Raw genomic sequence first — 12,362 nt, 5'->3', positions numbered from 1 at the left:
GTCTGGCTGAAGACTTTGTGATCTGTAGTGACAAACAAAACTTGGTTTCCTTTCCTCTTTCTCAAAGCCTTGGGCTGGCTAGTGGGTTCTAGCAGTCCAGAGGTGTGGTGCTGAAGCAGACACCCCTGATATGCGCTGGCAGTGTGAAGGGACCTCACCATTGTTCATTGTTCTACAGTGATGGGGATTAAACCAAGGGCCTTGTACATGCTAAGCAAATATGTTAACACAGCCCTAGTCCCTGCACCTCTGTGTATATGGCAGTACTGAACAAGGTAGAGAAATTTCTTAGAAACCTTCAGAACTAATTTCCCACAACCTTCCCATGAAACACACTTTAAATTTTTTCCCGGGAAGGAGCAAGACAGCCACCTTCTTGTTTGCTGAGGAATCTGGAAGTGCAGAGCGTCTGATGTCTGGTTGCTGGCCAGGGATTTTTCTCTTTGTTGCTATTTTCTTCCTGTCTCAGAGGCCTGTGGGGTACAAATACCCATTTTTTTTTTAAGATTAACTATCAGCCTTTTCATTTTGTGTGTGGGGAAAGCAAAGTAAAGAAACTCCAGGGACCAAATTCCCCAAAGAGGAATCATTGTTCTTGATAGAGAATTGTGTTCCTTCCCGGTCTTTCCACAGACTAAGATCTGTGGACTTGGTCTGGAAGTTAATTTGGAGTTGAATAAAGTCTGTGGTTTCACTAAAGACATTAAAAGTTAAAAAAAAAATTAAATGTTTTCCTATGTCTCAAAGGAAAAGTACAATAACCAAAAGTTTAGCCTCTCAGATTCTCTCTTACACAATGAACTGGCCTAAAATCACACCAATGAGCTGTGAGCTAACATTTGGGTATTGTTTTATTGCGTTCCCCAAGTCGACATGATATTAAGAATTCCCTGGGTTGTACTCCAAACCTATAGTCACAACTCTGGGCAGGGACCGGGGAGTCAGAATGTTTGGCAAGTACCTTGGATGACTCTGATCAGTTTGGGGAAATGTTTTGGAGGAGATATTGTTATTAACTTCATTTTTCAGTGAAGGGCACTGGAGCTTGGAGGGGTTGACTGGCCCAAAGCATTGGAAAGATCTCTCTCTCTCTCAGTGTCCTTAGCTTGGAATATACATGATTAGCCATTTTTTCTTATTCAAATTGAAAATTAATTTTTGCCTCATGTACTCTGGTCAAACAGTTGTCCACAAAACAACCCTTTGACTTTAGCTTATTGAGACAGAATTTAAAAATACGGATTGAGTTAGAGTTTTACAGGTGGTTAAATGAACATGTTTACCTCTGGGAAAAGCATTTGATATTTGGCTCTAACATCTGTATGTTTTGGTTTTAGTTTATATTCTATATACAAATACTATCAATATTGACAACAGGAATAAATTCACATATGATGCTTCGATCAGCCAAGACATTAGGTAAAGTATTATTATATACTTTATATATTATATTATATTGTATTATATAGAGGTTTATTGGAGAGAAAATGCAAATAGAGTATTAATGGAGGGTTGTGTAGACATGTCTTATGGACTACAGGAACTGGCTCATACATGACTTCTTTTCATTAATGAATTGCATGTAAATTATTCTTTAACTGCATTATTGGTTCATATAATTTAATAAAAAACATGAAAAGAATCCCAAAAAAGACAGTTCTTTCCCTTCTACCAGTATGTCTAGAATAATAGGATGATTCTGCTGGGTCTGGTCGTGCAGAGACCCAGGCCCCCTTTCTCTTACTGCTTTTCTAGTCCATAGGCTGCCTTTGTGCTTGCAGGGTAGAAACTGCTCTGTACCAAAGTCTAACTAACACGAGAGAAATCGCTCGTGTCCACAGTCTAACCAACTAGCAAGACTAAGTTGGAATGTGGGGACAGGAGGACAAGCAGCTTTTCTTTAAGGACAGATGCATCATTGTAGCACACACTCCATAGGCTGGATCCTAATTACAGGAGACACACGAGCGACAGAACCTCGAAAATCATTTTTTTTTCTGGCTGGCCATGTTTTTAGTCAAAAGTCAGGAATTCTGTTGGCAGAAGGATGAAGGAGAGAATGGACATAGGGAGATGCTGCCCAAGCTCTGCTGAAGCTGCTTATCTTCAAAAAGAATTTGAATTCAAAGACAAATATAAACATAGAGACAATAAAATCACAAATGGGGACATTTAATAACATCTAAGAGGAATCTGAAGCTATTTATAATATAATTACATGAGAACGGTGAAATAACAAACATATAGGGAAATCCAGCAGAAGAGCATTGGTAGCGGTGGGAACAGGGGGAGGGGTGAAAGCTGGGGTGGGTACTATGCTAATGCCTTCATTTCTCCTTTTTGATCGCAGGTTTGTGTGCTCTCTCCCTCCCAAGACAAATGGCTGTTCGAAATGCCATTGAACACATACAGCAGAATATACAGAATGCAATAAATTTATTTAAAACAGAAAAAATTTTAACAAATGTTAACTGGAATGTAGTAGAAGAAAAAGCAAATATTGGATACAATCCTGTGAGTTGATAGACATGATGGTCATCTTATTTTCCTCCTCTGGGTCTTCCTGTCTTCCCTGACTCAGTATTAGAGACACGATTCTGGGGTAGGAGAGACAGCTCAGTGGGTAGAGTGCTCGACACGCAAGCATGGAGACCTGAGTTTGATTTCCAGAATATACATGGAAAAGCCCGGTGTGAGGGTACTTGCTGGTAATTCCAGTTCTGGGGAGCCCTGGAGTTCACAGGACAGCCATCCTAGCCTCATCTGTGAGCTCCTGCTTCCAGTGAGAGACTGTTTCAAAAAGTGAATGTCTAAAATTGTCAAAGAACAAATATAATTAGTAAAAATCCCTTTGAAAACAAAACCAAAACCAAAGTGGCTCTTCTGAGGTGATCTCTGTCCTCCACACACATGTACACACACATACACACACTTACATCTGTATACATACACAGATGCACAAACGTGAGTCTACTAACCAAATACTGGAAAATAGAGGGGGAAATCTATTAACTTTGATGTCCTGGTGAAGCAACTTCTTTGAATTCTGTCCCTAAAAGAAAGTCTTCATGATTGACCTTTATATTAGATACAAGAAAAATGGATGTTTGTTCAAAATGTCTGGTTAAATTCCAAGCAATGACCTCTGTTAGGATGACGCTTCCAACAGGTAGAGATCCTGAGAGATCTCTCTGTGTGTTTTATAAAAAGTAGAAACCACAGGCTAAGGTAGAGAGTAGTGAAGTATAGACAGGCTTAAAGGGTAAACTGGCTTCTAAATCTCCCAAAGAAATATTTCCTTCATGGCAATTGAAATCAATGGTCTAATATTGTGATGCTTTGAAAGAAAATGTTCCCCCAAAGGGAATGGCACTATTAGGAGGTATGGCTTTGTTGGAGTGGGTGTGGCCTTGTTGGAGGAAGTGTCTCACCGTGGAGGAGGGCTTTGAGGTCTCCTATGTTCAAGTTACAACCAGTGTCTCAGTTCACCTGTTGCCTGCAAGAGGTAAAATGTAGAACTCCCAGCTTCTTCTCCAGCACCACATCTACCTGCTTGCCCCCCACAATGATGATAATGGACTAAACCTCTAACTGTAAGCTGCATATTAAATATTTTCCTTTATAAGAGTTGCCATGGTCATGGTGTCTCTTCACAGCAATAGAAACCCTAACTAAGACACATATGGTAAAGCATTAATCAAGTTATATACAGTTCATTGCTGCAGCAATTCTGAGCGAGTTACTAAAATCTTTGTTAAGTATGATGTTTATCTTGTTTTAGCCTGTTTTTTGCTTATTTTTAACTTTGTCTCTTTAGATTTTAAAACAGACGCACACTGTTCAGGTTTCCTCTTTTCATGGTCCAAAAGAGGAGTCCCCAACAGATGAAGTTTTAATAGAAGAGGCCAGATTGCATGTAGCTATAATACAAATGGTTGGTATTATTCAAGCAATATTATTTTGTTGTCTCACAAGCCTTTAACCCTTATAGTTTTTGGGTAATTAGAAAACCTTTTTATCTTCTGATATAGTCTATGGACTGTCAAAATTAGTGTTTGAGTTACAGAAATTTATTTATTTGGTGTGTGTGTGTACGTGTGTGTGTGCACTGTGGAATAAACCTTCTATACACTGTAAATATGTATTATTCTCAGTGGTTAGTAAAAAGCTGATTGTCCAGTAGCCAGGCAAGAAGTATTAAGTGGTACAAGCAAACTGAGAGAGATGGGGTGAAGTGGGGCAGAGTCAGAGGAGTCGCCAGCAGATACAGGGAGAAGCAAGATGAGCATGCTATACTGAGAAAAGGTACCAAGCCACATGGTAGAGCATAGATAAAAAATGTGGGTTAATAGAAGTTTAAGAGTTAGCTAGTAACAAACCTGAGCTATTGGCCAAGCATTTGTAATTAATATAAGCCCCAGTGTGTTTATTTGGGAGCTGTTGGCCAGACAAAAACTCTGCCTGCATGTGCTGGAGGTTGACAATGAGTGTCTTTCTCAATTGTTCTTCAATTTTATTTTTGGAGATGGTTTGTCTTACTGAATCTGAACCTCACTGATTGGTTAGGCTGGCTGGCCAGCAGGCCTCAGGCATCCTCCTGTCTCTACCTCCCCATTGCTGGGACTACAGGCTGGAACTGGAAGCCTTCACAGGGATGCTGGGATCCAAACTCAGGTCCTGTGCGTGTAAAGCAAATGCCTTACTGATGGAGTCATCTCTGCAGCCTGAGTTATTAAAACTTAACAAAACCAAGTCTTCCTTCTTTGGACTTTGAATTCAGGTTACAAACGCTTTGTTTCTAAGACCAGTAAGTTTCATCTGTCACTTTGTGGCCCTTTAAACAGCTGAAAGGTTTTGTTTTGTCTTTGAGACAGGGTCTCAGTAGGTATCCCAAGCTGATCTTGAACTCATGATTCTTGCGTTTCAGTCTCCCAGGTGCTGGGATTGCAGGCTTTTGTCACCACATTCAGCTGAAACTGCTTTTTGGAAATTGAATACATTGTGTTCCTCTTATATGAGATTCCCCTGGCTGCTTATTTAACTTCTAGTAGTGTAATACATTGACAGAGCCCATGACGTGCCAAGGCTGAGAACTGGTGTTAGTAATTATAGTGTGAGTTATGCAAGAACCAGGAAGCACACGATGGGAGTTGGCAAGCCAGCTGCTCAGTGGGTAAAGGCCCTTGTCTCCTTGCCTGAATACCTTAGTTCTATCCCCTGGACCCACTTAGTGGAGGAGAGAACTATTCCTATGAATTGTCTTCTGACCTTCTTGTGCTCACACACACAATAAATAAATAAATTTAAAAAACAATGAAATAAAGTTGTAAGAGTAGCATAAGTTATTTTATACTTTTTCTTTTTTCTTTTGAAGTAAGGTTTCACTGTAGCTCCTTCAGTCCTGGAATTCATGATAATCCTCCCGCCTTTCAAGTGCTGGGATTACAGGTGTGAGCCGCAGTTCTCAGCCATTCCATTAATGTTTTGATCCTTTGTCATTTTTATTTCAATATAAATATATGTAAATATTTATAAGTATAAAATACTAAAATATCAAAACTGTTTCAGAGCAGTTTTGAAAAGCAATGTAATGATGGAGTCCTTGGGGTAGAGGCAGCCCGGATATTAATTGGTGCAACCAAAAGCTACTGCCCCATCCACGGAAAGTAAGTGAGACACTTCTTTATTTGTATTTTCCCAGACTGAATGAATATGTGGCTATGAACAAACTGAGAATTAAATGTCCGGTTTAACCAATCTATCATCTTGGCTCTCTCTGTGTCCATCTATTTGTCCACCTGTGCACTCATTCATCTGTCTAATAACATTTTCCCTCTTCCTACTCCCGCTCCTTTTCTTTCCTCCCACCCTCCTACCTGCCCTCCCTCCTTTAGTCCCCTCTCCCTCCCTTTCTTTTTTACGCTGGTAAACTCTCCTCACTCTCTATATCCCTACCCCCTATTTATCTACTTTGAATGCCCCTCTTTATTCTGCCGCCCACGCTCATGAGTTTCATAACTTTGGAGATGATCAGGCTTCGATAAGAGACAAGGAAATACGTAAAGAAGATTCTATAGAGCTTTAATTGCTTTTCTTAGTATTCTGCTTTTGTATCATATTCTCTAAGTTATTGGAAAAAGAACAGCAGCCTGGATTTTGTTCTTAGATCGCTCTCCGGGGATAGAGTGAGCTCTGGAGTAGTTGGCCTAAATGATGGTATGGCTAGATGCCATGCAGTTTGGTGGGAAAAGCTCATTGTCTTAAAGATGCATCAATATTCGGTCACTGTCCTGGCTAGCATTAGTGAGTGGGTATCTGAGACAAAACTGTGAGTCAGTGGCAGAGATAACAACTGGGTGGTCATTACTATATCAGCAGTCTGGTCATCTCTATGGGAGACCTATCATTGGCCTGGGGATTATATTTGGGAAAGCTGGGGCATTCAGTTGCCTTTAGGGTCGCATAACATGAGATAAAAGGAAGCTTAATTATAGAACTTCTAAGAGGGCTGGTCTAGAGAAACTTTAATTAGGTTCTGTCTCAGGTCAGGAAGGGTTCTAGGAACGTGGGCACAGGAATCTCAGGCTAAAAGTGTTACTGAAATATGACTACGGATATGGATAGGTGCAGGAACTAAGGGCTAAGACAGCATATTCAGTAAGCCCACATTAATATTTAGTATATCTTCCCCCTTTAATTGTCCTAACTGAGATACTATTTTTAACAACACACATGTGTTTTTCTTAGATTCATGAGTATTTCTGATGTTTCAACTTATGTGAGAGCTAGAAGTTGGCTTATAAAGTTTAAAAACATGTTAACTTACTTGGAATATCACAAAGAAAGGATACTTTTCACTGTACCTGGGTAAGTATTATGAACCTTTAAGAGCATCATACCCAGAATATCACCATTGCAACACTTTTAGAGTAGATCCCCCTCCTATTTAAACTAATTTTGTGACAGATGTTTACAGGTTAAGTAGGGACTGAACAGTGTGTTTGCCTCTTCTAGCTCAGCAACTTCACTGACATCCTTATAGAAGAAGATGATGGCATTTTAGGGCTGGCTCATATACCACGTTTCTTGCACTACTCATCTGGGTAGAGGACTGGGAAAGCGTGAGCCATACCTGCAGTGGCCCAAATCTAGCCCAAGGCAACCTTGTTTGTTGGATAAATGTCTAAAATTAAGGGAAAATCAACTGTACCTTAAGAATGCCTGATTTTCCAAAATATTATTAAATACATGTTTTGCTTAGCCTGGGTAGAGTTTTTACTTTGTTATGTAGACTGTGAACTTATATAATTTTAGAGCAGGAAAATAGTTTCTCTTTTTCAAAAGAGGACGCAAAAACAAGAACATACAGGGAATATTTTCTGCTTTCTTCCATTGAATAAATTTAAAGAGAACATAAAAAAGTAAACCCTTAGCATCCTGACGTATGTTCAAGAGCATTGTTTCTCATTGCTGTAATGGGATTCTGGACACAAAGCAACTCAAGAAGGAATAGCTTCGGCTCACAGTTTGAGGGGCGTAGATCGTCATGGCAGAGAAAGGGTGACCCTGGGAGAGTAAGGCTGCTTGTTCAGATCTGGGAGCAGTGAGAGAGGATGTCTGTCTGTCTCTTTCTGCTTCCCTTCCTCTGTGCACCGCCCTACCCACCGTAGTCACACCTGCTGTGTGTTGATGATTCCAACAGCTATGCCATATCCAGAAGATAGCGCCCCACAACATTCGTCTTCATCCTTTGGTTCTCAAAGTCCTTGCACCTCCCATCCAAGATGTTCCTTGAGCCTCAGAGGAGGCGGCATCAGTGTCCCATTTGAGGCCAGACACTCAGCAGTGCCTTATTTTGACCAGTCATGAGTCCCACTTGGACTGTAAAAGACGGAGGCTGAGAGCCGTGTGAGTCTATGAGAAGACACATATATATCTGGAAGGCATTTGACAAAGCATCGACTGCAGGTCCACTGGGAGGACTGGGAGCTCCTGGCCACGGGCTTTTGGCTAGACCTATAGTGGTAGGCATATATTCCGTCCAGGGGAGTGGGCCTCCAATCTAATCAAGATGTGGTTGTTTCTCTCAGCACATCCATGCCAATATTGAACCAGTGGGCATATCTTGCCAGGCAGTTTATCACGAACACCCTCAAGGTCCACAGTTGCATTTGACTGTTGATGACTTTTCTCCGTTGATAGCCTAGATAGCACGTTCCATCACTGTGAGTGTGAGCCGCAGGGAGAAAGAGTCCAGTTCAGTTTCAGCTTCACTTTTCTGTGTTCTGTGTCCAGAGTGGATGCTGTCTTCAGCAATAAGGATTTAGAAATGTAGAAAATCTAGTTCTAGTGGTTAAGCAGGAACAACAATAGCCTTTGTATTGTTTTGGAAGCCTCTGGGAGCTACCTAGGCAACAAGACATAAGGAAGAAATCTCACAACCAAGATGTTTTTTAATCAAATGAAGTTGGCCCAGTAAACAGCAATCATATCCAGAAACCTCTTTTGTTCATTTCTATATTGGATGGGTTAGAAAGTTTTAAGAAATGAATATGGTAATTTTTTGTTTTTGTTTTTCAAGACAAGGTTTCCCTCTGTAGCTTTGGTGCCTGTCCTGGAACCAGCTCTTGTAGACCAGAACTTTGTGAGTTCTGGCCTCGAACTCACAAAGATCCACCTGCCTCTGCATCTTGAGTGCTAGGATTAAAGGCATGTGCCACCACTGCCCGGCATGAATATGGTAATTGTTGAATAGTTCTCCCATTTAAAAATTTTAAACAATGCTAATGAATAACACAGATTCCTCTACGTTTATTGTTTCTTGCTTTTAATTTATTATATACATTAACAGAGTCAGCCTTTTCTCTTCCTCTACTATAATCTTTATGTAAAGTATGCTAGTTATTATTATTAGTAGTAGTATTTTGTTTTTTGGAGACAGGGTCTCTCTGTATAGTGCTGGCTATCCTGGAACTCATTCTGTAGACCAGGCTGGCCTCAAACTCAGTGATCCACCTGCGTCTGTCTCCTAAGTGCTGGGACTAAAGGCCTGGCTGTATGCTTGGTTTTTTATTTTTACTTATGTATTTAATATTATGTCTAGTTTGATTTGTTTAGACTGATGTTGGCCTTCACTGCTTACTTGTTATACTTTAAATGACTTGCTATTATTTGCTCTTATTTTTTTTCAGGAATAATAAATTTTTGATTTTTGTCTATCGCATTATAATTTCAGAAGAATTTGAATATGCCACATATGTTGTAGCAGTAATGTATATTTTCCCTATGATAATACACATATGGCCAACTGCAAGAGAGCTAAATATATCAGCACTGATATCCATAAACTACTATTTTATGTTTTTATACACATTAGAATCAGCACTGAAGGTACTGTGGAAAATAGAAATATATTGTACAAAAAAGAATAATCCAGATATTTTTGAATCCATTTTCTGTTATCTTATTATCAGAATAACTTGATACCAGAAGCTATTTGTTATTACAACTGATGGATCCTGGGATGTTCACAGTCTTAGTGCCAGTCTTGGCCATCGGCTGCATCTCATAATAGTAGAGAGACTCCCAAGGGTTAGGTGACAGAAAACTGGTATTTCAGGCATAAACGCTTCCCTCAGATGATTCATGGAATGTATAAGCAAATACAAATGAATTGGCTTGAGAGTCACGTGCCTGGACAGGATACTCAGTGATGGTAATTTATGATGCTTCGTTATTAATAGTATTGCAGCAAACTTGTCTACTGCCTTTAAATTATTATTTTGGTTTTGCAGCTCCATTATAGATGCTATATTTTGAGTCTCACTAAACATTTTGATGTGTATTAATAATTTGGGGGAATTCCAGACAAGTAGCTTAAAATTCAGATTTTAGAATACAACTCATGGGACTGGAGAGATGGCTCAGAGCTTAAGAAGGGACAGTGCCCTCTAGAGGGTCTGAGTCCAGTTCCCAGCAAACACACCGAGTAGTTCACAATTAGACATTGTAGACACAGTTTTTCTGTCCTGTCAATCAGCTCTATCCCGCTAGCCGGCTCCTAAGTAACCACACAGAAACTTAATATTAATTATAAAAGCGTGGCCGGTAGCTTAGGCTTATTTTTAGCTAGCTCTTGTAACTTCAGTCAACCCATTTCTATTACTCTGTGTGATCCTCTGACTCCATCCTTCTTCTCCCCAGTCTTCTCTCTGCCCCCTAAATCCTGGCTAGTTATCAGTCAATCATCTTTTTTTTAAATAAAAAGGACAGCAACACATTTTCACAGTACACAGAAGGATTATTCCACAGAAATCCATAACTGTAACTCCAGATCCAGGGTATCAGATGCTCTCTTCTGGACTCCATGGGCACTTGCACACAGGTGGTGTGCATAAACATATGCTCAGGTGAATACACACATACACATAAAATAAAAAGGTCACACCTAGGATGTAACTCACTTCTAGCTTAACTTACAAGTTTAAATATTTCCCTTTTCCCTATGTCAATATATAGTTGTTATGGAGTAACATAATTCTGTTTGTGTTTTTAAACAGATAATGATTTTAAAAAAAAAGTACTTTCTTCAGAATTGGAATACTTTGGATTTTTTCATCATAGTTATGGGAATCGTTGATATATTGTGCATCTACTTTGTCAAGCTGAGACCAGACAGCTTGATTCTGATCCAGTTTACAGTGGTGATAGGGTATTTAAGAATAATTAGGTTTCTTCCTATCTTAAAGGTAAGGCTTCCTATGCTAAAATACTGGTTCGCTGCACAGTTTACTAAGTGAGTTAGTAAGCTTCACTCTTTTGAGAAAATGAGAGAAGGAGCTGTCTCTTTCAGAATGTTCTTCAAGCAGAGTTTTTTGGGTTTACTTAACAGAAGTATGGGTGAGGCTTTACTTATAGAGGTGACTCAGAATCGGCAGGTCAGTTTCTTTCCCCAGCAGTGCTCACCATTACATAATCTGGGGAAGAGGCCTTGTGAGCCTTGTAAGTTTCAGGGACTTCCTGATACTTGTGAGTGGTTTACTTTCTGAGTCTTAAGGAGACTTCCTCCAGAATAGAATGTTTCATTTTAGAGGAGATGGTTAAACAAACGCAAATCTATTGAGAGTGTGCCCAGCAGTTCTCAATCAGTTAGTTAACCCTTCTGTCTTGTACTGCCTGAACAAAATCATAGCAAAGTATATTTAATAAATAAATATTATTATATAGTTGGGTTTTAATTAAGCACTTACTTTTTGCCAGGAACTGGGACAAGTACTTTATATGCTCTATCCAGTTAAACTCTTACAATAACCTTCTGGGGTAGGTGTAACTTCTACATAAAGTTAGGTACCCTAAAATTAGACTCAGTCCAATGTGACTTCAAAAAGAAACATCTCTGCCTTGGCAAAGGTTGGGAAAACATTGGAGATCTTTATTTTAGATGCCCTAGGCATCAGTGGTCAGCTCAGGGGGTGTCAGTGTATCACAAGAGAAGACTTTGAAAACATTTTCTTTAGACAAAATCCCTCTACACCCAAGTTTGTAATCAAATGGCAGCTCATACGTTCTAACTCTATTCTTTTAATTCCGGCACTATGGTACTATTTTCTTGTTACTTTCTCCTCTACTGATATTGAGTCTCTCACGAAATGCTCCTGTGCTCTGACCCAGCATGGTCTCTATGGGAAGCACCTTGCTGTGACAGTTGGCTTTGGAGCAGTGGCTCCGTTGGGTTCCTAGCCCTTACATATTAGTTTCATTTTGCTTAGGAGGAAACAGAGTCCTCAGAGTCAGAGGTAGTTTGCTGAAGGTCACAGAGACAGTGACTGGAGAGGTGGTATAAGAGATCTCAGCCTCTTAAGTCCCTGCATTAGTTGGCCTCAGCCTATAAGTAGAGAAATGTAGAACAAGGAAGGAAGGAAGCCTGCATGGTGCAGAGAGAGTGTTTATCCCTCAAAGTTGTTGTTCAGTGCCCTGGGCCACCACTTCTGCTTTCTGATATTGAAGAGGAGAGAGACTGAGGGACAGGGACCAGGACTCCACCTATAGCTACAGTCAATTATTCACAGAGCTTTGACTTTCAGGAGTGGTCACAAACCCAAGTGCGTATGGATGCAGTCAGTGGCCCCGCTGACCACACACCACAGTGTCTGACACTGAACTTCTGGACAGGGGCAAATTCTGCATTTCTAGAAAGTTCCTGGACATGTTTTTTGCTGGCCTACATTTGACACTTGGAGAATTTCTGCCAGAATGGGTGTTTTCCTCATGATTTTTTTTTTTGTTAAAAAAAATAAATTAACACACAGTATTAGATTTCAATTTAGGGTTTTCAAATAAAACTATATTTTTATTAATTTTGC

The 12,362-nt window shown here is 39.9% G+C and overlaps 1 protein-coding gene across 1 annotated transcript in view; it reads left to right on the top strand.

Annotated features, from left to right (window-relative positions):
* Positions 1 to 12,362, top strand: part of Slc9c2 (solute carrier family 9 member C2 (putative)) — a 62,069-nt gene that overhangs the window by 21,608 nt on the left and 28,099 nt on the right. The window contains exons 10-16 of the mRNA XM_057769850.1: positions 1,338 to 1,419; positions 2,351 to 2,514; positions 3,845 to 3,934; positions 5,569 to 5,666; positions 6,748 to 6,867; positions 9,192 to 9,390; positions 10,560 to 10,748. Coding sequence (XP_057625833.1) covers positions 1,338 to 1,419; positions 2,351 to 2,514; positions 3,845 to 3,934; positions 5,569 to 5,666; positions 6,748 to 6,867; positions 9,192 to 9,390; positions 10,560 to 10,748 — 942 coding nt within the window. The remainder of the gene's footprint in view (positions 1 to 1,337; positions 1,420 to 2,350; positions 2,515 to 3,844; positions 3,935 to 5,568; positions 5,667 to 6,747; positions 6,868 to 9,191; positions 9,391 to 10,559; positions 10,749 to 12,362) is intronic.

This window comes from Chionomys nivalis, chromosome 5 (assembly GCF_950005125.1).
Source record: "Chionomys nivalis chromosome 5, mChiNiv1.1, whole genome shotgun sequence".
Taxonomy (NCBI): domain Eukaryota; kingdom Metazoa; phylum Chordata; class Mammalia; order Rodentia; family Cricetidae; genus Chionomys; species Chionomys nivalis.
Note: the sequence above shows the minus strand (reverse complement) of the source record. Positions and strands in the feature narration are given on the sequence as shown.